Source organism: Rhopilema esculentum, chromosome 20 (assembly GCF_057945365.1).
Source record: "Rhopilema esculentum isolate cy_ngs chromosome 20, ASM5794536v1, whole genome shotgun sequence".
Classification (NCBI taxonomy): domain Eukaryota; kingdom Metazoa; phylum Cnidaria; class Scyphozoa; order Rhizostomeae; family Rhizostomatidae; genus Rhopilema; species Rhopilema esculentum.
In genome coordinates, this window is record NC_142834.1 from 3,309,243 (window position 1) to 3,335,621 (window position 26,379).

Below are 26,379 nucleotides of genomic sequence, written 5' to 3' on the forward strand. Positions count from 1 at the left end.
ACAGGCCATGCAACACTATTTACGGTTGCTGGTTGCAAGAAAAACAATCGAATGATCTCGTCTGATCATATCAGATATGTTTACTGTAACGATCAAAGGCCATTGTGTGCATATGGTGTGTTTCAATGCTCTCCTATGTCACTAGGGCGCCTTCCATCGGATTGGCTCTAGCGGTTTTGATCGAGGGGCAATTTACTCAGGCAAAAATACGACAAGATTTGCACCAAAGCAAGAGGATTTCTATGAATTTTTAGAAGAACAGGACTTTTTAAAAAAGAGCACTAGATTCCAATTGAGTAATTTGCTTTTAGAGTTTTATCTGGCAGCGTCGTCATATTTTACCTTCCCAAGGAGGATGGATGGTCAAGGGGTTACTGGCAGAGGCATCTTTGCCTGTGTTTCCCCCAAAAACAGTTTGATAACAGGATCATTTAAGGCATAAAGAGTATCATTTGAAGAGTTTTAACAGGACCGTCGCTAACTATTGGTTTCAAGGGGGGCTCAAGATCCTGTTTGCTGACAAAATGAGCGACAAAGTGTCATTCCTGTATATCTTCCATTTTAAAATCTCATTGCAAGATTCACCGAATCCGGCGGACAGCTCATTCTGCGGTTCTTCCTTCTCACACATCCTTTATTATCCGATTAAGTACACCCTAGATGGCAAAAGCTCTTCGTTTTGCAATGGAAGATTTTCAAAAGGGGTTTTCATTCTCTCTACGACCACCTCCCTTCATTGCCCTGGCAGTTCAAGCACTACATCTGTATCTTTGCTGCTTCATCATTATGAGGGGAAGTATGGTTGTAGGTTAATTCCAATTCGTTTGATCCCTCCTCTTTCTATACGTGCCCAAGAAAACCCCAACATTCAGCAAAGTAAGGCCTATAATTTATGGGGACATCATATCAGCAACAAGGGAGTTTCTCTACTTCAATGAGTAGTAGAAAATTTGACTCTCATAATCATTAAACGACGCTGAAAGGTATCTAGCATGAAAACGCAGAGAAATTCATGCAGTGTGGTCAGTTTTATTAACATTCCTAATCACGCTCTAAATATCAGAATTGTGAGTGATACAGTATTCTCTCCAATTAACGGACACTCTAAAAAGCGGACACCTCTGATTAGCGAACAAATTTTTTCCCCCGATTGTTTTCTGGTCAAAGTCTCATAAAAAACTTTCTAAAAAGCGGACACTTAATTAGCGGACATTCTAAAAGAGGACAATATTTTTTGCACAAAATAGACAATTTGGCTTTTTTTTATTCCAATTAGCGGACATTACAAAAAAGTTAGGAGCTAGCAAACAAAAAACTTAGACGAATGAATATTTGTTCAAAAATCTATTTCAAACACTTTGACTTTTGACAATCGAGTTTGTTTCTTTACAGCTTTGAGCTTCTTTACAGCCCAGTTTACTAAGTTTTCTTGTCCATGAATCCATGAAAGTGGTAAATTACTGGAATCTCCAGACCATAGCCACCTCCACGATTCAACCTCTTTCCAATAACTTCCTCCGATGGGGGGCTAGATGCTTCCGACGGAGGGGCTGTAGCCCTCCCCTGGCGCCACCACTGATTACACCTTTCGAATACAAAACTCGGGTCTATTTTCAAATTTGGGACTTACATTGCAAAACTTTCCAAAAGGCGGACATTTCCAATTAGCGGACAGCTTGCTCGTGCCCCGACGGTGTCCGCTAATTGGAGAGAATACTGTATATGCATTACGAATTATTTACAGCAAGTTCACAACACTATCTTCCCGGCGATTACAGATCATGAACGCCCTCAAAACCAAGGGAAAATATCCTTTAGATTTAATGGAATTAAAGATGCTGGGTCATAATGAATAATGGATCGCAAAGAATTATAGCGGTAAGTGATATACTTTGTAAAGTCAGAGAGCCTGTAGGTAGACGGGGGACGTTCCGAGACAGTAAATCAATTGGCTAAAACAGATAAACGTGGGATCAAAAGTTAAAGAAAGACAAATCCGTTATGGCGCCAAAAAGGGGGCTTTGAAGAATTGATTTGCCCCTCAAAACATCAATCACATCACTGAATTATTCTATATATGGGTGAATCCGTTGCGCATCAGGTAATTCATATTTCTAAAATTAAACCTATTAAATCTAAAATATGAAAGAAGTAGCACTGAAAAATGAACAAGTAGGGTGATAGAGTAATGTTAAAGGGCGTGGTTGCAATCGTTTCCAAGGGCTACACCCATTACTAACTCACTCCATGGAATGTGGAGCCTCTAATTCCTCAAACAAATGTTCAAAATATCAAGTGTCAGTTGCAGATACTTCGCCTTTTGTCGCCAGCGACATCCTGAGTCATCGAATACCGTAATACCGTAATACCGGAATACCGGAATACCGGAATAACGAATTCACCAATAACATAAGCTCGGTTCAGCTGCTTTAAAAACTCAATTATTATGCAACTTTTTCTGCTTCTTGCGAAGCATCAGTTGATGAAATTCCTCTAAAGTTAATTGTCAATTATTAAACCAATAAACTTTTGTATATTAACAATGCATTTTGACTTTTCGGATAGCATTTGGATAACATTACCTTATTTAGCATTGGATCCTGCAATGATACTTTCGGCTTCTTTTTAGCCAAACAGTTACAACCCTGGGAGCCTCAACTGGCTACTTCCTGGCAGTAAAATCTATGACTCTTTTAGTAAAAGCATTTCTTTTATGACTAAACGCAACAGCTGCTCACAAAGATATTTTACAAAATGCTAAGCACTAACGTTACCTTTTCTGCATCATGAACCTATCGACAAAAATCTACTCGAAATGCAAATATAAATTAGAATCTTTAGCAAACAATACTGTGAATCTCAGACACCCTAATTAAATCATGTATGTTTCAAAACACTCGAAGCTTGGCAGTATCGAAGAATTCTTTATAGTTTTTGGAAGCCAAACAGAGACCTTTCAAAGGTCGTCCCAGTCGATATCTTTAAGTCGTTCCCATTCCTCTATAAACACTTTCCTCCAGCCGATTTTCTTCGCTCGTCGCTCTCGGAGATCGTCCCACGCACCAAACGTACGACAATAGCACTCCTGCCATAACTGGCTGTCTCGGCAACGTGCCCTCAGGGTGCTGCAGGCCTACAACGAAAAACAGAATTCCTTACAACTGCAAAAACAGCCTTTTGTCCCGGTATCCTGGCAGAGAACTATTTATTGTCAATGACTATTTAAAAAGAACAATGATAGATTTTTTAATAGAAACATACTCTAAAATTGTTTTTAAAAAGCTGATTTCAGTCGATATGTTTGCAAGAAAATTTTTTAGAAGAACAATTTGTTTAAAAGCGCAAACATTTTCGAGTTATTTCGAGTTGCTTCGAGTTACCGAAAGCCAGAACTTCCAATAATGGTATCAGATCATTAAGTTTTCAAGGGCCTAAAATCTGGAATTCACTCCCGGAATCAATAAAGACAGCACAAAATACTAGACAATTTGAGAACTTGATCAAAACTTGGTTCCTTGAAGACAAGTGCGCATGCTCGTTTTACAGTAAATGAACTGTCTTATGCAATCCTTGAAATTGCTTCATGTTAGTATTAATTAGTGTATATTCATTATTGTAAAGACTAACGTCTACAATACAATACAATAGTCTTAATGGCAGGGCAAGACAGTACAAAGCTGGGTTAATTTATTCTGTTCTGACCATCTGCATAACCCAACGTTTCCTGGAAGTACTCTAAGCCTTTTTGATCTTGGTTGGACTTGGTATCCATGGGTGCCCTCATTTCCAAACCTTTTGTTGCTACTTTTATAAGTAATTCTTCGTTGCTCCATAACAATTATAAAGTTTGCTTCCAGAGTACCTTCAAGGGTACAAACATAGGCGTTAAAGAGATAAAAGCTAGGGGCTACAAACCCCCTAATCAAGCAAATGTATTTCAGGCTCCATTCTGGCAAGTCCAATATTAAGCCCCCCACCCCACCCCCTGAAGGTTTAGCATCCGCACAAAGAAAGCTTTCTTTGTTATTTGTATCAGGAAGTCGGGATCAATATATATCTGGATCGATTTCAGTTGTGCTTGCGAAGGATCATGTTTTCTGCTGACAGAAAGATTAGCATTCAAATAACGCCCTCAGATTCGTCTCAGCGACAAGAACTTGATTCGTCAGGGCACGCGTTATTCCTAATGTCTTTAGATGTGGTTACTTTAATTTCCTGAATAATTTCCTTATTATGTAACCCATTAGCTTGGACCTTCTGAGGACATTGATTATCTGCTCCACTTTGCAAATGTCCCAGTTAAGCGAATCTTCTGGTGAGTGGGACAAAAGTAGAAAAATGAACATTCAGCGAAAGATTGTACGATGCTAGGATGGAAGAAGCCTGATAACTAGACCCCGGTTCCAAAGCAAATAGTGGATCTGGTTATTAGGCTAGGATGGGAGGAGTGACACAACGTACATTTGTTAAAAACCCTAGTGGGTTTATTTTAGAAGATATTTCATGCAGTTCTCGAGGGAATTTATCTTCATTGGTGAGCCAAAGTAATATATTTCGTGGAAATTTAATTTCGCGCAGGCTAATAGTTTTTTTACTGGTTAGCTCAAGGGTAGTGAAAAATAGGTTCCACATATTAAAAGTCCCCACTTGTACAGGGTCTCATTTATCTAGAGTGAGTTGTATTGATATAAAACATCGAAGTGGTGCCACTGACTTGAAAAGAGATCTTTTCGTTTACCTGTGATTGACAGGACATCACCAGGGACATCACCATACAATAGGCAGGAACTATTCATAGATTGTAGGGCAGGTATTAGCGACTTATCATGAGTTCATAAAACAAAGGTTACTCAAGTGAACAAGAATTCATATATTTGCACACAACTGTACTGAAAATTATCTGCTTTCTGTAATATATAGATCCTCCCTGACCTTCGAAAAATAGTTTGAAACCATGCATGCATTATAGAAAAACATTTCTCGGAAAAAAGGTAACATTCACTATATACTTTCATTAGGGGTGTAGCTCAGTGGGGACAATTACAAAAAACTCTCGAATAACAATAGCAAGAGGCGGTAAATGTTTACGTTCCGGCATCAATGGGGTTTTCAGCCCCCCCCCCCCCCCCCCCCCCGCTGATTCCCCTGGCTCAAGACCCCTTGCTAAATGCATTGGGGCTTATAGAAAACCATACCCCTTCATTTTTCCCAACTCAAAGTCCACCTTACCTGTGATAAAACGGTGATGTCTTTGATACTAAGATATGCAGCAATATTTCTCAATACGGAAGAAGGCAGTCGAGCAATCCATTCCCTAGAGACATAACCAAGGGATACCTGCAAGACGTCGTCGCCGAGGTTCCTGAAAATTTCAGTTTGGATCCTATTATCATCCTGAAATTCATCATAGCTGATACACTCTTCAGAAGGCATAATCATTCTATGGTTTTTGTATTTAATGCGCCATGCTCGCCATATCACACGATCCTTAGCAATAATCAGTTCAAAAAAATCTTTGCTTGGGCTTGGGGCTTGCCCTGATGCCGTGAACACTTTCTCGATTGGCCTGTTTTTCATGTTCTTTAATTTGGTTGACGATATCACTGATTTGGTCTTGTTTTCCACGATTGGCTTTGACTGTCCAAGCACGCATAATGATTCGACTCCGGCCATTCTTTTTTTATTCCGCTTTTTAGATACAAGATGTTTTCGGTACCACAAAAATCAGTTTTTATCTAATCAACGATCCCCTATTACTTCAGAACATAACCACTAAAGTCCTGATGTGTAATCTTCGATTGAGCATGAATTGCACTCACAGCAGTAATGATTACCGCACGAAAAGGGGAAACTTGTCGAAACTCTTCGATTCCTCCTCGATTGGTGTAAAAATTTATGCGACTTTGTTTACTGACAACATTCGATTTTCCACTTGCCCGAGCTGCCTATCTGACGTGAAGAAATATCGCAGAGCATTAAAAAATCCAGCATTTATTCGGAATTAGCCCTCATGACAAATGGAACTCGTGTTTGCAACATTGGCGGTTTAACGCAATTACACAAGTAGATTTCGGCGATTTTCTTTGTTTCCAGATGAGGTCGACCTGCTTAAGCTTGAATCTGCGTTTGCTTGGCCACGCTTCTTCTCATATTTAACTAGCAACGTCGGAGGCATCAACTTTTATGTGTTCACTATGCAGTGTGATTGCTTGCATACTATCAAAACAACAATAGCGCGACCAGACCTCAGAGGAGAGCTGTGCTAACAATTTATTTGAACACAGATCAAGGTCTCTTTTGTTCGGAACTTCAAGGAATTGTGCAAATGTTATTCCATTACCAATTAAAAAAATTATTCAAGCGTGGAAATCTTGTCACTGTTCTGCAATAAACGCATTTCACAATAACTAACGACCTTGGTTGATTTACGTAAAAAAATTAATACATGGTGCTACGTTTAACACATTAAATGGATATAGAATAAAATATTTCTTGATTGAGTAAATTGATGGTCTCTCTTGGCATTTAGTGAGGTATGCGAATTTTGCTTTAAGAATTCAGTATTTAGGTAAGTTAATAAGAAAGAGCGATTAAGAGTGCTCTCTTCCTCGCACCTTCCTCGTTTTGCACTGATTTTGTAATCAAAACAGTAATCGTAAGGTTTCAGTATATTTTTTAAAAGGAAAACCTGAAGAAGAGTAAATTAGGTTAGAATTGAAGTAAAGAGGGGCACATGATGAGCTCGATGAAATATCTGACTTTGCTGGAAACAGTGTAATAACCACAATGGAGATATCCCTAAAACCACATATTCACAATACAGGTATTCCAGTCACCTCATTAAGGTTTATAGACATGGGTCTTGCTTAAAATTAGTGATGAGAATAGTATAATTTCTAGTCACACAACAAGGTAAGAACCCAACCAACATTTAGACTTGAATTAAAATTCAGACATAAACTGCAACAAAGTATGGATAAAAAGAAAATTCAGTTATTCTGATACATTTCTATACAGCTTTTTAGAGTACAGTTGAGCCTCCGTATAACGGACACCGTTTGAAACCAGAGAAATTGTCCGTTGTATAGAGGCTCGTAGAGCGTTTTGACCAATTAGGACAAACTATGTTCGTTGTCGAGAAGTGACCGTTGCAAGAGGTAGGTGTGAAGATACTTTGTTACTGCAAGAGACACAGCTTGCATTGAATTACCTAAAAGTATGCACTTCCTATAGCTGCTTTGGACTTGCACTGTTTGCGTGACTAAAGATTATTTTTCGTAAATTTTAGCTCAAAGGCGCAAGCGTCTATTTTTCAATATCAAAGGAATAACTGCTTGTAGAAAATCGAGGATGTTTACATGCATAAGATTTTCTGACAAAGAAAAGACATTTGCTATAGGAGAAAAGCTGTTTTCGCATATCGTTGTCATGGTTTAGGAGCTTCTTAAGCTGGAAAATAGACTTTTCTTATTGGAATGGCCGATTTCCCCTTGGAGAGGAAAAGGCCCCAAAGGGCTGCTAGCAAACGTAACAACAACATTCCCTCTAAGAATGAGGAACGCTCTCCAAGTTTGTTTATATTTTTTGATGGACGAAAATGGCAAAAAAATAGGCCTCAACTTTGCACTGAGAGAAGATTTGCCGCGAATTCTTATATGATAAAGGAATAGTTAAGAGGCAATTATAGAAATGTATGAACAACGATAAGCCAAAACCTGACCTGGGAAAAAAATTAGCGTAGGATGTCGGATGAAAAACTGTTTACATTGAGTAGAGCAAGATTTTGCTCAGTCAGGCCCGTTGCTAGCAATAGTACTCAAGAGGGCATCCAGGTCCTATTTCGTGACGAAGTGAATGAGCCATCCTTAACTTGCCGACAAGTTTGATTTGCCGACTAAGCGCCCCTAGTTAGCAAAAAACTCTTAGTTTTTGCAGCGCTTTTTCGGGTTAGGTTTCACACTCCTCACGCCCACCTAGAGCGTTTTACTGTGATCATCTCTAATGAAATCGAAAAAGGAATCATGAAAGTTAGATTTGCTGCAAAAATTTGTTCCTTTAGTGATAGACATAGGAATCAGAGAGCACGAGGGTAAAAGGGGCACATTGATGTCCCCTACCCACCTGTCAGACACAGAGGAAAAATATCTATTTCAGCTAGTGAACGTGGGCCTGTTTCGCCTACATCTGCTCCCTATTTAAGGTTGTTTCCCCCGTCTATGTGCTTTTAGAAAACATAAGTTTTCTTAAAGTATTCAAGTATTAGAATTGAGTGTTTCAGCAATGGCAGTAACACATCCAAACAATTTACCAGATATTCGTCGAAAGTTTGTTTAAGCTTGCTTGTCTGGATAAATGGTGAAGTAATTTTAGGGTACTAGTCAGTAAAGTAAAGTTAATGAACTTGGAAAACAGAAGAGTGGTTCATTTTCTGCACCCCATCACAAAGGAAATCTTGCACTGCAATTTAGGCATGACTGCAGGATCTGTGGCGATAATTGATGAAAGAGACTTTTGCATAAACATTTGTCCAAGCACTTTGATAGATAATTATCACATCTTATTTTGGCAAACAGGTAACGCTTGAGAATCTCCTCTTTTAACTCGAAAAGAGAAAGTTGAAGCATCCATCAGACTGATTTCTTTTCTTACTTGGGTGTTGTTGGCTGATTAAACAATAGTCTAATCAAGTAGCAAAAAATTATTTCCGCAAACCCTATTATTTGCCTTCGCAGGTGTTGGAATATTTTCCCCTGGTAGTGTAGTTTATATCTGAAAGAAAAGTGGCAAACTAGGGACATTAATTAATTATCCAGCGTTTGCAGAGTGTACCAAAAGAGCATATCAAATATGGTTTTTACTGTTTGGAACCACATGCTATCATTAATTAGGTTTCATTTCACTAAAGAAGGTTGACCTGCAGCTGATAAACTGGTATTAACGGGGCGTATACATTAGGAGTGTAAACTATCTTTGGAGTGTAAACTAAAACTGTATTTAAGAAGGCAATTCGATAACCTTGGTGACCACTAACTCACACAACCTACAGTTGCTGTTGTTGCTCTTTTATACAGCAACGTAACTTAGGCCATTTTGGTGGCCTTCGCTTGATGGAAATTCATCTGTGATTTATCAAGTCTTTTCCAGGAAGAAGTGATTCTTTCTTGATTCAAAATATTTGCAGTATATTTTTCAAAATATAATTATTTTTTTTTTAAATCGAAGTAGGAAGACCAACGGATATCGGAATGAGGAAACCAACAATCGAGTTCCTACTGTTGATGTTGCGTTGTTGAATTCAGCGCGAGCTTTGCTGAAAGAGGGCCACGATTTTTCATACTTTTATGACTCGGCATTGCATGGTTATCAAGAAAATAAACTTTTTGATGAAAAAGCACTGCTCAAGCTGTTGAGATGATCGAATTGTGTGGTTTAGTTGTTGGTTTAAGTAAGTGATAGCCATTTTATAACGTGTCAAGTCCTGGCAGCCATTCTCGGATCTATACTCGACGCCACGAACCTGGTGAAGACCAAAAGGCGTAAAAATATGTCGCAGAACCTACAAGGATTGAAGTTTGAAGTGAAGCATATCCAAAATACTTTTCCAAGGACACATGAGTTTTTCAGAACTGTTTCTGCAACCCTTGACGACCTGACATTTCATTTTATTGGAAAGAATGGGATGAAGCATGTCGTATCCTGCAACATCACTGTACGTTTAAGTCTGAATCTCGCCACTTAAATATATTTTGCTTCTTTAAGTTGATTTTCAGTGTTTCATAAGCAAGGACCTTTGATATTCAGTTTCTGGTAAAAAAGAATACTCTCTTTTTTCTTAGAATTTATGGAAATCTCCATGCCATTTTTTCTGTTTTCAAAAAGAGATTAAAAGTATTCACTAATTCCTCAAAATTCTCTTCCTAATTTGACACTGCCATCTGGAATAGACTAACCTGTCATTTCCTTGTGATGATATGAAATTATACTGTGGAATAGGTTTAGCAATTATGTCAACAGTGTTGAATATATATAGCCAGCTGATGACAAATTCAAATAGTTCATGGACATCCTCTTATAAGGCATTATATCAATATTCAGCTAATTTCATTATGTGTGAATGACAATGACGGCATATCCTGTTTTTGTTTCCTCTATGTTATGTGTGTATTTCCAGTTTTCAACATTTATCTGTTTTTTTTGCAACAAACAGGCAACAAAATTGTCTGTTTGCAAGTAGTTAAAACCTCTGTAAACCCCACTTCTGAAAATATCTGAATGAATTTTAGGGAATATATCCACAGCCACCTCCAATGTGGTTTTCAGAGTCAGAGGATGCAGCGGTTACAGATATTATAGAGGCTGTGAACAATTTAAGCACACAGTCAAACAGACTTCTTCTTGCTATGACAAGGTACCTTGTAAAGGAGCTGCTGAGAACGATAAATACCCCAGTACCGCCATATTTGGAAAATTTAGATGATGAGTCAGTTATGGTAAGAGAAAATTTTTGTTGATAATGAATAATAAACAATATACACCTTAATCATTGGACAAGCTATAAAGCTAGATTCAGGGACAGACTTTTCTTGTAGGGCTTGGGTAATGCAACAGCCCCCAATATTTTTTTGATATTAGGTCACATTTGCTTTGATTTGATATAGATGTTTTTTGGTAGTAATAAGTAATTAAGTGTAAGATTATGTTTTATTTTTCTTCTTTTCTTCAACGCTTAAAGTTTCAAGGATTCGAATCTTATAGTTAAAATTGAATTGCAAAAAGGTAAATTTTCTAGGCAGGATGTGGCACCAAAGTCCACTCATTATCTAGCCCCATACAATCTTTGCTTCTAAAATCTGCCCCTTGCTGTACCCATGTGTTTATGCAAAATTTTGCATAAGTTGTACCAAATTTTTTAGTGAGTGGCAACTACATTTGATTGTAACGGTTTTAGGATTCAACAACTTGTATAGTAAACTCAAATGAGATGCTCATTAATAATTTCACTTCCCTGAAGAGTAGGATATGGTTCAGAGTTTTGGGTAGAAATTTCCCTAAGCCCCATATTAGGTTTGAGCACCTCCTGCCGATAATCTTATAAAATGGGTATCAACAGATCTCTAACTCTTCTCATTGTTCAGACCCATTTGCCCTTGAATATAAATTTTCTGTTGAAATGTGAATGCTCTGGGCCAAGAAGAAGTTAATTTATAAAATTCCTTAAACACTTGCTAATAAGATTTTGTATTAAATTTGAGCATCAAAACAATATCTAGCCACAGAAGGACAACATTCAGAATAAGTTCTGTTTTTGCATCATCTGTTTTTTCTGTTTTTGCATGTCATCAATTATATTTATAATCTGTTTTTGCATCATCAGTTTAAGATATATTTTTGCAGAAAGTAGAATATCAACATATACAGATAGCATAAAATTGGTAAAGATTTCATTCATCTGAATATGCAAAAGATTTAAATTTTGTCAGAATGATATCTCATTATGATTTTGTCAGAATGGATTTTTTAAAATAGTTGTATATAGTTTTTTTTTATCATGGTTTATATCGTGTATCATATTTTGTTAGGGTGAACTGGAGAATTCCACCACTGAAAACATAGCTGAAAATGATGCAGACTTAAATGAAGATGAAGGCATTGAGGTATTTTTTACCCTTATGCTTGGTTTTCAAGATACCCCACATGTTGTGAGGTCATCTTCATTGAATTGGCATGCATAATCAAAATACGCCTTTTTTCCTTGTGCCTGCCTTTTCTTTAATGATGAAAACTAAACTGAAGGAGTGAAAAATTTGTAGAGGAACTGAAATTTGCAACTGCATACTTAAACAAGTAAATTTATTCTTAAACATCAGTTTTACTTAGCAAGTAAAGAGCAAAGAGAAATATTGTTGTTTCCATTTCATGATTTTGGATGTCTTTCTCTTTAATCATTGCAAGGTGGATGGCAGAGGCAAAAGGTCTTTGTCAAAATTTTATAATTATCCTGTTTCTGGATTTCCTCAATTATTTCACATATATCAGTCTTTTGGATGTCTTGTATCTTTTATCGCAAAGATTCTCCACCAAATATGAAATTAACGTTAATCAAGTTCACAATAATCTGATGTGTTATTGTTTGAAGTTGAAGTGACCATTCTTTATTTTCATTGAGTTGACTTTAATTTTTTTTCTACAGCAACTTCATATTAACTTATCATCTAATTGACTCTTGCAATTTTTTCCATCTCATCCAACCAAAAGTAACATTAAGTTTTTTTACTCCTTAGGATCAAGATGATTTTGAACTAGATGAAGAACTAGAGTTTGAAGAAGATGCTGCTTCGTAAGTTTTTTGGCCATGCCTTTTTTAGCTCTTTAACATTCTTTATCCTATCCCATGGCTAAAAAGATCAGGAATCTGTAGTACTGTTTATTCTTTATGCAATCCTTGGATGGCTTGCCACATATTAGTGTTTGAGGATAGCTCAATGGCTAGAGATGCTGACTGCAGATCCAAGGGTCCGTGGTTCATGCCCCTAGCATGACAAAACTTGCACTGAGAGTAAGGAGAGTTGCCAGCCCTCTGTAATCCCAGGCATAGTAATTACAAGGTGTAGTTACCTCAAGAGAAAGAGCAAAGACACTGCTTGATGAGCACAGCTTCTCAGTGTTGTGAAGACTACCTTTAGATGCCAGGCAGCAAAATGCAGGAATACAAATACAAAAGTGTCTTTGCAGCTTGGCCCATGACACCATCATCCCAATTTTGGTGCATTCTCAAAACACATTTTGTATTCTTTGTCCCACATTTCTCAGAGTATGCATGACCGGGTAAAGACCAGAAAGATAATGGGAATATTTATTGATGTGAGATTGAAAGTCAACTAGTAACAAAACAAAAAATTTTCTACACAAATCTTGACTTATTTACTTTCATGATTTTAAAATGGATATTATCAAAAAGCGACCTTACTCTGTCAATCGTGTCATAATGTCTCTTTCGTTTTTTGGCATTTACATTTGCTGGTTGTAAATACCTTAAATTTGCCATGAGCAAAAAAAAACCCTATGCATGAACAAATGTTAGCTGCTTTTTTATGCTATTGAGACTTTGAAGCACAAAGAACAAATTATTCAATAGTCAATTACTTCATATTTTAACTTATTTTGAAATACTAGTTTGCGAAGGAGATTTTATTTTCACACTTCTTAACTTAATTAACATGTATGACTGTTTGTTAGGTCAAGTTTTATCAAGGTTTGTTGTTTTAAAACTCTTAAAATGTTTGTTGAGACCAAGCCAATTTCTGCACTAGCTAAAAAGCTTTGAAAAACAACTTTATTACCTAAATTTGGATCATGTTGCTCCATTTGGGTCAACATATGCTATCATTTCTGAATAGTGGTAGGACTAGCACGTTTTTAACTTATTTTTAGACAAGAATCCAAAGAAAAAGATGAAATTGGTGCTGAAAATTTTGCTGTTCTTGAAAAAATAAGATTGAATCACAGGGAAGAACATTTAAAGGTAGGTCTGTTATCACAATCTACATAGCTGAAGAAACAAACCTGTCAGAAAAAATTCTTGCAATCAAACTTTATTCATTTTAGATGAAAGAGTGAATGTTATATTCAGCAACAGATATGATAATGCAACTTTGTAGTGATAGATTTTTATAAATTTGAACTTGTTTAAAGTAATGAATGATTGACAAATTGCCCTCAGAAAATTTGTAATTTAAGCCTTTGGGTAAATTTTTCTTACTATAGATGTCATTCATTTGCTTATTAAACCCTAAATAACGGCATTTACAATTTTCCAACTTTGTTATTAGGCCCCCGTCTTTTATTAATTTTTAGTGATGTTACCAAGGGGAAATCACTCCATGACAATCTCGTACACCTTTGTTGGAAATCCTTTTGTTTTTGTGAGAATCCCCTGTGGAAAAGAGTGAATTGCCCCACAGATGGAATTTCTTCTTTTCAACTCCTCTAATTAGGTGAAAGAATGTTGGTACTGTTCGGGATTCCATACTTTTTTCATTTTGGCACCCATTTTTTAAAAGCAACAATTTTATTTATATTTCATTTTGCTGATATTTTTATTTCAAATGATCAGGGAACATTCAGTGGGTCTGTTCAAGCAACGGATAGATTAATGAAGGAGCTACGAAACGTTTACAAATCAGAGAGTTTCAGAATAGGTGAGTCACAAGCTAATTCGATGTTACAACTCCTGCACATTCTCTTTCAGTTTTTCAAAAAGTCTTATTGAAAAAACAGTGATTTGCATCAGCTTTTTAGTTTGATTTGAAATTTAGCAATCTCGCATCGTTTCTGCGTTGGTTCGATCATTCATTGACGCATGGCCTTAAATGATCTTGAATAAATACAAGTTGCGCTTACGTATTTGTCAAATTTAGAGTTCAACAAGATCAGTCCTGTGACGTTTCTGTCACTTCCTGCATTTTTGATACTTTCATATGGTGATTGTGCCAAAAGAGGCCGGAGCAACCTAACGAGGCTGAACGATTGTTAAAAATTTTAGCCTTTTCGAATGGAAATTAGTTTCGGTTGGGGGGGAGAGGTGGGGAGAAAGGAAGCCTTGTTAATATAAAGAGGAGGACAATAGCCAATGGGCTAACTGGGGGGGCCATTGGACAATAGCCAATGGCCCCCCCCAGTTAGTATGTTAAAAAAGGCCCTGCCCCCGGTTTTACACCCATGGTGTCATCCTTTACATTCCTTTAGGCCCATCTATAAAGACATGAAACCATATAACTGCCTATATAACTAGCCTTTTTAGCAGGCATGTCTTTATATGCGATATTGATTGCAAGTAATATGACGTGACATCATTGCACAAGGACACGACCCAGTTGATTATGAAGAGATCATTGAGTGGGTGGATGGTTAATGTTCAATGAGATATTAGTTTCACAGATTCTAACTGACCTCTGCACCTTCTGAAGGCTTTAGTTGCATTGAAAAGTCTTGACAAGATTAGAAAAGGATCAAGAAATAACAAGTTTTACAACACGGTGAAGCTGATTTCGTGAAGTTGAACAAAATTCCTGAAATCCAATCCAAAAAACTTAATTACTTCTTTGACAGCGTATCTGTTTCTTTAAAACCCGTTATATTTCTAAGCCAATATTTATTTTGCCTAGAAAATGGCTTTTCTCCATTAATGCCAAGAATATGTCATGCAACTTTTGGTAACGCTTTTTCTCGAAACTAAATAGATTCTCCAACACTATATCTGCAAGATTGTAACTGAATGTCTTGAAAAAGAAGGTCTGAAATCGCATCAGTTGCCCCATTATTGCGCTCGTAGGAATCACAAAGCTGCAACTTCATACCTTCTAGATTTTTGACTGCAATTAGCAAATAGTTTTCTCTAAACCAGGAGTGTAAGTATCGTAAAACTCTATAAAGCATTGTGAAGCCGTGGGAATATTGCAGCTAATCTTTTGGGCTTTAAGGGATGAATTGTAGAGAAGGGGGTTACTATCGAGGAGAGGTTCGTTACAAAGAGGAGGCATTTGAAAGAACTAATCTCTTTGTTAATTGTAATAAAATTTCATGTGTTGTGAACTCTCTATTTTTCTGTTTGAGCTTCCTATTCATGTCAGTAAAAAACCTTAGATACGGCCTAGTTCCTGTTCCCGCTTCGATGTTCCTGTCTTTGGTTATTCAGTATCATCCAGGCTAACTTCTGCTGGCTTTTTCTAAATCAGGTTGACCGTGCAGTGTGGTTGCCTCGTGATTGTCTCAACCGACCTTTGCATGACATGTGCATAATGTAGATAGATGGTTATTTCAATTCTTACGTAAAAAAAGGAGAGAAGGCTTTATAATAAAAAGGCTTGATGGGAAAAAGATTCATGAAGACAAGGCTTAATGAAGAAGAGGCTAAATTAAGAGGGGGCTTAGAAAAAGGTTTACGGTATACATCTTTATGTCTGTGTATGACACACGTATAATAATTTTAACGCCGTTTTACCAACATTTGAGTAAGCTCCAGTCTCTAAGTTACTACTATTTTTGGTGTTACGCCGAAACAGAGAAATCTCATCTCTTCTTTCAGGGTCATTATTCTTTATGTATTCTCACTCAGCGATTGTTCTGTAAAGTTTTAAACAGCCAATTAGTTGATCAGCTTAGACTTGAACACCATGTCAAATCTAGAAACAAACTGATAGGCTCATTTTCTATGTTAGTGAATTAAAAGATTATGCAGTTGGTTGGATTTTCCAGCTTTCCTTTCTTCAAGGTCAAATTTCCAGCTTGATTGCACCACTGGCCGGCCGAGGCAATCACGTCATACTTTTGCTCCGACATCTGCGTTGCTATATCACGTAAAAGGTCCGCTAATTTTGCCTAATTGCGAGTTCTTATAAACGTCGAAACAATCAGTCCCTCGTGTTCGTGTGTTTTTTCATGAACTCTGAACAAATACTTTATAGAATGGCAAGGAAAAGCAGATATACTTTCTATTTAGAATTTATTTCCATCCGAACATGAGATGCCAGAAATGAATGGTCAAACTTTTTACAAATGGAGGCCAGAAACCTTGAGGCATTTTTAAAGTGCCTCTTCTAGCGTTTCATATATCATCTTATCTTTTGCAAGACTCACTTTTCACAGCCTCTTATTCAGCTTTGCTTACGTTATCATTGTGTTTATAGGTTCGTATACTGTTGAACTCAACGAAGATAGTTTATATGATTGGAGAATCAAATTAAAAAGGTAGATCTTTTTACTTTGTCTTTATCTGTTGCAACCTAGCATCCTAAGGTAGTTTTTAGGACACTGAGAAGCTATGCTTATCGAGCAGTGTCCTGGCTCTTCCTCTCGATGTGACCACACCTCGTGATTCCAACGCCTGGAATTACAGAGAGCTGGCAACTCTCAGGAACTCGAACCATGGACAATTGGATCTGTAGTCCGTGAATCTTGCCACTGAACTTTCCTCACAGTCTTTGTATTATAGCTTTGTAATTTTCTGAATATTGATGTAGCAGAACTTTTCACGAATCATTGTTTCTTTGTCCCTTATGTTTTGAAATTTTTAAGCGTTTCCAACCAAGCGAATTAAAGTAGTTCTTAGAAAATTTTTATTTTGTTTATCGACTGGTTTTCAAAGTTACAGAATGAAACTGACTTACAGATGAAAATGATTTCGAAAATTTTTTTTAAAATACATGGAAAATAAGATTTCAAAATCAGCAATACTTTGATTATTTGTAAAAATGTGGCTTTCATTTTCCAGTGTTTACGTTTTAATTTAGTGAGGTGCACACTTTTTGCCAATAAACAAAGTTGAGCAAAATATTATAGTTGTAATGGTGTGAACTTTTTCTGTTGTCCTGTTCAATCATACTCGATTCCAGTATTTCATTCCAAAAGAGGCTTTTGATGGAAATTGATACATTTAGTGTGGAATAATTTGAATATCAAATGGAATCAAAGTTTTTATGAATTATGAAAAGGTGGAGTTGTCAAATGTGAGCCTTAGGAACAGAAATACTTTGTCCAAAGGCTCGATCGTGAGTAGATATCATCAGCTTAAACTACAATGATGATTTACGATGGTGGTTTCAATTAACTGATGTTGTTTGACATTACAGTTTTGATAAAGAAAGCAAGTTGTACAAAGACCTTCAGACTCTTAAAAAACAAGAAGCAACGGCTGATGGAGTCTTATTAAGCATGACTTTTACAGTAAGTCTATGTTCTACACATACTATTACACACATATGACATAAATAAATCCCATTTTTGAAAAATGATATCATATTGACTCGGCGATGCTTAATGCATTTCTGTATAGGCCTTTTTTCCGAGAGAGTTATCCGGGTGTAACAGGTAGGCAGGTATATGTTTCCGGAATAGGCACAATATCAAGGATCAATCTTCATTTGAATATTTCCGTTTGCTGCCTTCAGTCTCATACATGCACTTCCGTCACACCCCTTTAACAACAAAGAACAATTTTTTTCCTTTGGTAGCAAGCTTGGTCCTTATCAGCGACACAGGCACAAACACGATGCCAGCAAAAACCTTATTTGCTAGTGATAACTGACTAGGCACAAGCATAAGGCTTGGCCTTATTTCATGCAGCAATTGTGCTTGTGCTGCGAATATCCTTACTGGAAACGGAATGTTTTAGTACTCTTTAGCTTATGCTTGTGTCAAGCCTGCCTGGGTCGCCAATAAAGACTAAGCTTCACCCCTAATGGGTTTTGCGAGTGCAATCTGAAGCATTTGAGTGACAATCTATCCTCACAAAAGGATATGCATCAACCTCTTGCATTTTGACTACTTTCAAAAGTTTCGTAGTAAAACCTACAACCCAACTCTTAATGTTTTAATCCCTGTCTCTGCCATGAATGGAGATTTTCCTAATTGACGCAACTTATTGTAAAATTACAACTTTTGTCCCGTCCTTTAGCTCTTAAACATCTTAAAATGAACCGTACATAAGCAAGAATTTAATATAGGTTTTTCTAAAAGATCTATTTTAACGTTCTTGAAAATTCCGCTTGTTTTTATAAGGTATGATGCTCATTGCTACTCAATGCTAAATCGTCCTTCAGAATAGGTTCATAGAACCGCGACATCGATTTTCTAATAAAATTACTTCCATGCTTCCTAACAAAATTTTCATCAGTGTTAGATTCTCGGGCAAGCACCAAGGTCTTTTGACATCAAAGAATAAAATGCAACTCATAGTAAAAACCCTGGAAATCTTTTCAAAATATGACATTTTTGTTTAGCTGTTGGCTGTAATTTTGATATAGCTGAATCGTCTGCTCGTTGTGTTGGCTGTTTTGATTTCGTTTTGCCATTAGACTCAGGTATTGGCAAACCCGCCCAGTACCTTCCTTCCTCCTTAAATCTTATAAAGCTTTGAATACTCTACCTCTTTCCTGTTTCCAGACTCTTCCAGACCACCTGTCTTCATTCAAATCAAAAATAGATAAGCTTGATTATTCCTCTATTCCTAATCCTTCCTCCCTTTCCCTTGTTAGAGCTTAGCTAAAGGCACTTTAGCCTTTCTCTAACTTCAAGTTTAATACGCGCGTGGCTCTTGATGTTGGCTATTAGATCTATTGTCACTGAAACGCATTCCTTTGATTCTCATTCCGCGAGTTGTTCATAATTTAACATTTCTTTTTTGCAGGAAAGGTTTCCATTCCAGCCGCCTTTCGTTCGTGTGTGTTATCCTATTCTTACTGGAGGGTATGTACCTATTAATGACACACAATTTTCATTCATGTTATGTGTTCCTAAACATACTGTAAATCCTCGAATTAGCTCCATGGTGGCTTATTTATTTTTGATATTTTTGGACGGGGGCTTATTCGAGAGGGGGGCTTATACGAGGGTGGGGGGCTTACAAAATTATTGTAGACAATAAGAAGACATTATTAAAAGACCTTGTTTATTTTAGTATGAATTTCTTTATGAGCATTTAGTTAATTACTACCAAAAGTACGAATTTGTCGTGGTAATTCAATGAAACGCCATAGGCAACCTCAGATGGCAGAAACCGTCAAATTGAGGGGTCCAATTCGAGAATATACGGTAGCAGTGGGGGCTTATTCGAGGGGGGGGCTTATTGACAATTTGTAGTTCTAGGGTGGGGGCTTATTTGAGGGGAGGACTTTTTCGAGGCAATTCAAGGATTTCAAGGATTTACGGTATAAGCAATAGAGTGTTTAAGTGATGGCGTCATTAATCTATTCTTAGAATCTTAAAAATTTGACCACATGAGCAGCAAGGAAACAATGAAATACCACCAATGGGTAACATGGTTGCAATGCGGTTGAGATGGTCATTGAATGTCCCAGGTTTTGCTAATGGATTTCTGTTGTTTCGGCCTGGTTGTTAAGCTTTAGAACAAGGGCCAAATTTCATTGGTTTGATGGGGCAAAAACCTCTGCTCATGTGGCTATGTATTGGGCAACCTGTAACAGATAAAACTCATTTCAAAAGTTCAGGTCATGTGTACAAAATTAAGTTGTTGTACATAGTTAGTGGTACGTCATCAGTTTTTCCCTTTATCAGGCAAAGGTGATTGCTGCTTACCTTTAGTATTTTAAGAGCTCAATTTTATTAGGTTATTGTTTTCGATGACTTTCTAAATGCGTCATTTCTTTTTTATTATTTCTTTTATTTGCATTCACTGTTTCGTTTCCACAGTTTTGTTGAAAACCAAGTCATACACCTGCATTTAATGCAGTGTCTGAATAAAAAGAATCGTTTTTTTGCCAGCTGAAAGTTGTAAACATAAAGTCGAGTAGCCAGCATTTTGTTAAGACAAGAAAACTCTAAGGCTTAAAGGCAGTCTGTCCCTTCAATGATTGGCTAATATTAACAATAGGTATTCCCGCCTTAACGGATAACGGATTACGATGCTTGCTTTGGCTGGCCTAGCTGCGGTAGTGGACGGCATTTGAAACTGCTAGCAAAAAGCTATCGGGAATGGCAAGAAGATTTAATTACTGGAATTGAATGATGATAATGGAAGCATTTCCTTTTGCTGTTGACTTATCTGACGCACAAACCAAACAGGGAGCCATATTTTTCTATACACAGCTTCACTACAACGGAGACACAGTCATTTGATTCAAAAGCTCTGGAATCAAAGTTGTTTCTGATTGGTTTAAATCGTTTAATTATCGATCAAGCTCAACGGTGCGTGAATTTCACTCCCGTGAAAATAAAGTTGAGCACAATAGGGGACAGACTGCCTTTAACCAGAGCGAGTGGTTCAGTTAAAACAGAATATATGTTCCATCCCAAAATAATTTTTGAGTGAAGCAGGGCTGGAGGATGATTTTTGCAAAGCAAAACCAGAATTAGAATAAGGTCCACTTTTGACCTTTCTTTTAGAGGTGTTATTCTATAATTCTTTCTTCTGTCGACTCTTTCCTACTTGCTTTGTTTGTTTTTTTGTTTCTTTTGCTCTTTCATTCTTTTTAATTCCTTCTTTCTTTGTTTTGGCTACCCAGCCTGTTTTCTTGTTTTTTTTCTTTGTCTGTTTATTTGTTTCTCTCTTTCTTATGCTTTTCTTCTTTCATTCCTCTGTCATTTCGTCATTCTCTCTCTCGATTGCCCTGTTTTTCTCTTTCCTACATTCATTCTTTCGCATATTCCCAACACCCATGGAGTTTTCACTCATTTTTCAAGTACTTACCATCAGTCACCCTATTATGGTATTAGAAGCTTCAGCTAGAGTCGTTGCAACGATGTTTTTCATTGACCGTGGCTTTAAATCTTCTTACCAATCTTAGGACAATCTTAAGATTTTATAAAGTCATGCGTCCTCTTTGTTTGTAGTTATGTACTCACTGGAGGAGCCATTTGTATGGAGTTGCTAACTCCACAGGTAAGTTTGTCATTTCCTACTTATTTCTAGCATTAAAAGCAAGAAAACTTTGCGATCTGCACAGCGTGCATAAATTTATTACCTCTTTTAACTTTTAACTTTCTATGCATAATAATAATTCGTGGATCGCATAAGGGTGGCTTTCCTTGGTCAATTACTACTTTGATATCATTCAGAAAACCATGAAATTCTACTACAAGAAGATCAAGCCTAAGACCCTTAACTAGTGCCCAAGAAAGCACGAAGATATGGATCGTGCTTAGTTGATGTAAATTCTATCCATTCTATTGATTACTAGTAAATAAAAGTTTTTATAACTATACTATCACACCAGAGTTTACCTATCTCATTGCAATTTCTTCATACTTTATTTTAGCACAATTTCTATTGATAGTACAGCTATTTAGAGTACAACATTACAACTAGGAAATCGTGTATTGAAAAATTTCAATATTTAGTGCTGTGTCTTCGAATGACGGTCCAACATTATTTCAGATTGCCGACACTCGTCCTGATCATAGAGCTTTTTAATTCAACCTTGCTGGAGTTTGCGTGACATAGAATAAATCCTGTTTTGTTGCCAATATTATTATCAGGGTCGGTATATTGGCTTTCTCACCTTATAGCATCACGCATGCACAGTGAACTACCTTCCTGATTATTTTTGCTTAATGCTGTACAAAGACAATATCTGAATTTGTTAGTACCGTTTTTCAGGGTTGGAGTAGTGCGTATTCAATTGAAGCTGTCATTATGCAAATATCAGCAACTCTCGTTAAAGGCAAAGCAAGAATTAATTTCAGTGACAATGCACGGGTATGGGTCCAATTTCGAGCATTTGTTTGATTCATTTAGACATTCCCTTCCTCTTTCCATCAACAAATGCATTCACTAATACAAACATAACTCACATCTGTGTTTTCAATATTTCATTCTATTGTAAGCTACCAAAAGTATAAACATTCAAGCATTAATCGCCATTAAATCTTTTTATATGAGCATTTATTTCCACTAATTTCATATTATGAATTCACCGTTGATGCCAAAATTCATAGGCCTAGGAATAGCTTTGCTTGTCAATGATACACCATGCGTGTGATAAAGGCCCCGTAAGGCTCTTGTTTTCTCTAAAGGTAACAGAAGGGCTGGAAGTTACCTCTTCCAACTCTTTTTGTTTAACATTTTCTAAAAGTTGGATAAATTTTCTAGCTCAATTATAAACAATTACAATAAGCTAATTGATATCAATTAATAAGCTTATTAATACAAACTAAACATTTTTCCTATTTTATTTTCTGCCATTTCATATAAATTCTCAGCATTAAATTTTTACGATTAAGTTTGCCGAAATTGACATATAGAAATAACTCCGTATAGCTTTGGAGCCATATCTCCACGACGTGGTTGCTACCAACAAAAAATTAAATTTAATAATTAGAGAAGCATATATGCATTGATGAATAATATACATTATTATACATTATCCAACTGTTGGCTCGCAATAGAGAGCTTTAATTGCAATATGTACTTACTTACATATTTAATTACTTACGTATTATATCAATACGGTCGCCAGTCATATCTTGAAGAGTGAGATCTTTAGCTGTGCTCACATTTTTCGCTGGTAAGCAAAAACCATACGCTTAAAGCAAAAGACTTGTTGTCATTTGTTTACTCTTTGCAAAAGGTGAGCTGGCCGAAGTTTTTTTGCCCACTCGTCTGTTTTGCCATGTAAGGCTAAAACGTCTTCTATCTTTTTACTGTGTATTGCGAATTCTGGCGGTACCTCTTATTTTTTTATGAAAATGTAACTAATGAAAGTTACTGTTATACAATTCTGTTATAAAGTGCTCGATATCGTACAGGCGGAGCTGTACAGGCTATTTGGTGTACAGAACAGGACGGTTGAAAGTTGAGTAAAAATGTAACAAAAATATTTTAATAAATTTAAGTTTGGTTTTCAGGCGAACATGATTTATTCGTTGCAACGTGCACAGCAGTCTTTTAAATCTTTGGTTCAGATACACGAAAAAAGCGGTAAGTCCTTTTTCACAATCCTGTTAATTGAACAGTGTTCTCTGCGCCTGAATATTACCTTGAATAACTTGTATAAAATCTAAAAAAATTTGCAATAAATGAACAGCTCCGGTAACGTGAAAGAGATTTTTACATTTCCAATCCAGCCAATGTTCTAATAATAAATTTGAACGCCTGACACTGGAAGCAGAAATTCACAAATCATTTTTATATGACAGCACATACGTCCCAGAATACTATTTTTCTTATTTTGCTGCCAGTAAATGTCGATTTTTTCTTTTATATTAAAGCTGTCTTCTCAATTTGATAATTTTTCATCATTATTTTTCACGAAACCAGCATCTTATTTATAGCTTCCTTTTTTGACTGGTTCTAATAATACTTTGACTGGAGCGAAAGCATATCAGATTGGGTCCTCGTCGTGTAAACAGAATGCCTATGTGGTATGAAACGAATCCAATATGAAATGAATCCGGTATCGTGTAAGCGGGGCCTGAATTCCTAGCTTAGCCGTGAGAAATCACCAATGAAACATCAGTGACTGTTTTCCTTTTAACGATAACAACACCATGATTTTGACTTTGCTTGCAGCTTCTGATTCTCCTTCACATTCTCTGCTGAGCCTTTCACGAGAGCTTTATCTTAAGCGAAGCACTGTCGGCTTTTCAGGTCGAGGCATTCCTTAACTTTGTGTCTACATTTAAACAGGTTGGTTCACCCCACCGAAGGATGAAGGCTAACCACAACATCTGTTACATAATACCTATTTTCATAGTACTTGATGCTCCACAAGGATCCAAGCTCATCACTCAAGGACATTTCTGCTTCGAAGAGCATTTCTGTTTTTGTTCTTAATGATTGGATAATGGACAAACACAATTCTTGAACTCTGTCACTATCTATATTGCTTCACCATTCAGTAAAGCTTCATTCATTCTATAAATACATTCACTAAATATTGTTGGTGATAAGGAAATACGAAGTAGATTCTTATTCCAAAATATCTTTAAGATGTAAAGAAGTTTGCAAAGCGGATAAGGTACTGCAAGTTATGAAATAAGAAGATACCATAAAATATGCAAGGTATTCCTACATTGAAAAGAAACTATACGTGGCATATTATTACATAAATTTGATTGTTAATTTGTAAATTCTTACCGATAATATCATGTACTGTATAAATTAGGGCAGATTTAGTCGACTTTGAATGTTTGTAAGTCCAAGGAATAGTACACTGGCCTGGGTATTTGCGATATTTGGTTAAAGTTTCTACTGTAAGATGAGAGGATGCAAGCAGAAGTTTTCAAGTATAGTCCAAAGACCAAAAAAGAATTTCGTTCTTCTCCGCTCGCTTTCAATTATTAGTATTCACTAAAGGTGAATAACTTTTCAATATTTTATGAGAAAACCTGTTCTTGAAAAACCAATACTTAGGTATTAAGATACCATCGAAGGTATTGGTAGCGATAAATCGGTAGCGTCTTTGGCCTAAATTATTTCAGGACTTTTAAAAATACACCTTTGTAGAAAATGTCGTTTAAACATTGGGTTAACGTAGATAATCGTGTCATTAACTACTGATTTTTTTTAAATTTCGTGTTCATTATCTGTTTGTCTCATTGCTTGTTGACTTGTATTTAGAGGCTCTTTATTCCTGTTTGAAAAGTAAATAAAAGAGTAATTAATGTTAATTAATGTTAATTTTTACCAAACAAGCTGAAATGCTTCAAACCGCCAATGCTAAAAGTCACTGCAAAGGAACCCTTAATTGTTCCACCATTTTCTCAGCTTTCAACTGTGAACGCCTTTCGCCAAGTTAAAAGATGTTTAAAATGCTAGGTGGACTTTTGCATCAATTCACAAAAAATTAAGAACATCAGTAAAACCTGAGCGGTAACATTGCAAAGATTTATTTAAAGCCATTCAGTAAAATTTTCTTTAAATATCTCAAACTGTAATTTTGCGTTTATCATCAGGTAAAAAATTTTAGTTAGGCCTATCTGTAAAGTTATATCTCTAGATGAAGTTTCTTATTGTACTTCGAAGAGCTTACTTTGTTGTCTTTTTTTCCGCGTATTGGAACAATCGCTTAGACAATTCCAACATAGAGCTTTTACACCACTAAGACAGTGAACCACCCTTCTTCATACAGGGTGGGTACCAGTCTACTACTGTGCCAGGTTAGCTAGAGATGTTTCCTATACGTACTATATTTTATGTAAATATTTTATGTTTATGTTGCAATAGATTCCCCGAACTGGTTAACAAGCTTGGGTTTGGCGCTGTAAGATCAAATCGAAAGGTTTTAGGATCAAATTAAAAATACTTTGGTTGTCAAAGCAGGCATTATTGTAGCGAGGAAAGCTAAGCGGCTAGAGGCGCTAGCTAAAGATTCTAGAGTCTGTGGTTCGAGTCCCTGGGATGACCAAACTTCCACCCAGAGTGAGCAGAGTCGCCAGCTCTCTGTATTTCCGGGCGTCGGAATCACGAGGTGTGGTCACATCGAGAGGAAGGACCAGGACACTCCTCGATAAGCTCAGCTTCCCAGTGTCGTACATCTCCGGATTCAAGGTAGCAATACACTACAATACATTACAATACAATACAATACAATACAATACAATACAATACAATACAATACAATACAATACAATACAATACAAATACTGATTTCTCAAGCCTATCTATCAGCAGTAAAATTTCGTTTGCTTTGCATTCGTAGGTCTGAAAACGTTTTCTTTTTTCCTACTTTCAAAGGTGGTTTTTAAATCACAATGAAGCCAGGATAATCGAGCAGTGTTCTGGTCCTTCCTTTCGATGTGATCACACATCGTGATTCCTATGCCTAGAAGTACAGAGAGCAGGCAAGTATTCTCATTTCTAAGTGAAGTTTAGTCATGTGGAGGACCCGACCCTTGGATATGTAGTCCGCGACCCAAAACACTGAG

At 36.6% G+C, this 26,379-nt stretch overlaps 2 protein-coding genes across 2 annotated transcripts; one reads left to right on the forward strand and one right to left on the reverse strand.

The window, feature by feature from the left end:
• Window positions 1-1,009: 1,009 nt before the first annotated feature.
• On the reverse strand, window positions 1,010-6,240 carry LOC135687425 (F-box only protein 36). Its single transcript, XM_065203977.2, has 2 exons — window positions 5,230-6,240; window positions 1,010-3,133 (listed from the first exon to the last, which is right to left on the reverse strand). Exons 1-2 carry the CDS (start codon window positions 5,671-5,673, stop codon window positions 2,957-2,959), a joined length of 621 nt encoding a protein of 206 aa, XP_065060049.2. The 5' UTR covers window positions 5,674-6,240; the 3' UTR covers window positions 1,010-2,956.
• A 2,810-nt stretch (window positions 6,241-9,050) lies between these two features.
• LOC135687423 (ubiquitin-conjugating enzyme E2 Q2) lies at window positions 9,051-25,469 on the forward strand. Its single transcript, XM_065203975.2, has 13 exons — window positions 9,051-9,709; window positions 10,284-10,490; window positions 11,580-11,654; window positions 12,282-12,337; window positions 13,432-13,522; window positions 14,114-14,198; window positions 16,686-16,746; window positions 17,628-17,721; window positions 19,184-19,242; window positions 21,346-21,394; window positions 22,112-22,210; window positions 23,359-23,431; window positions 24,140-25,469. Exons 1-13 carry the CDS (start codon window positions 9,545-9,547, stop codon window positions 24,169-24,171), a joined length of 1,146 nt encoding a protein of 381 aa, XP_065060047.2. The 5' UTR covers window positions 9,051-9,544; the 3' UTR covers window positions 24,172-25,469.
• The last annotated feature ends 910 nt before the right edge of the window (window positions 25,470-26,379 follow it).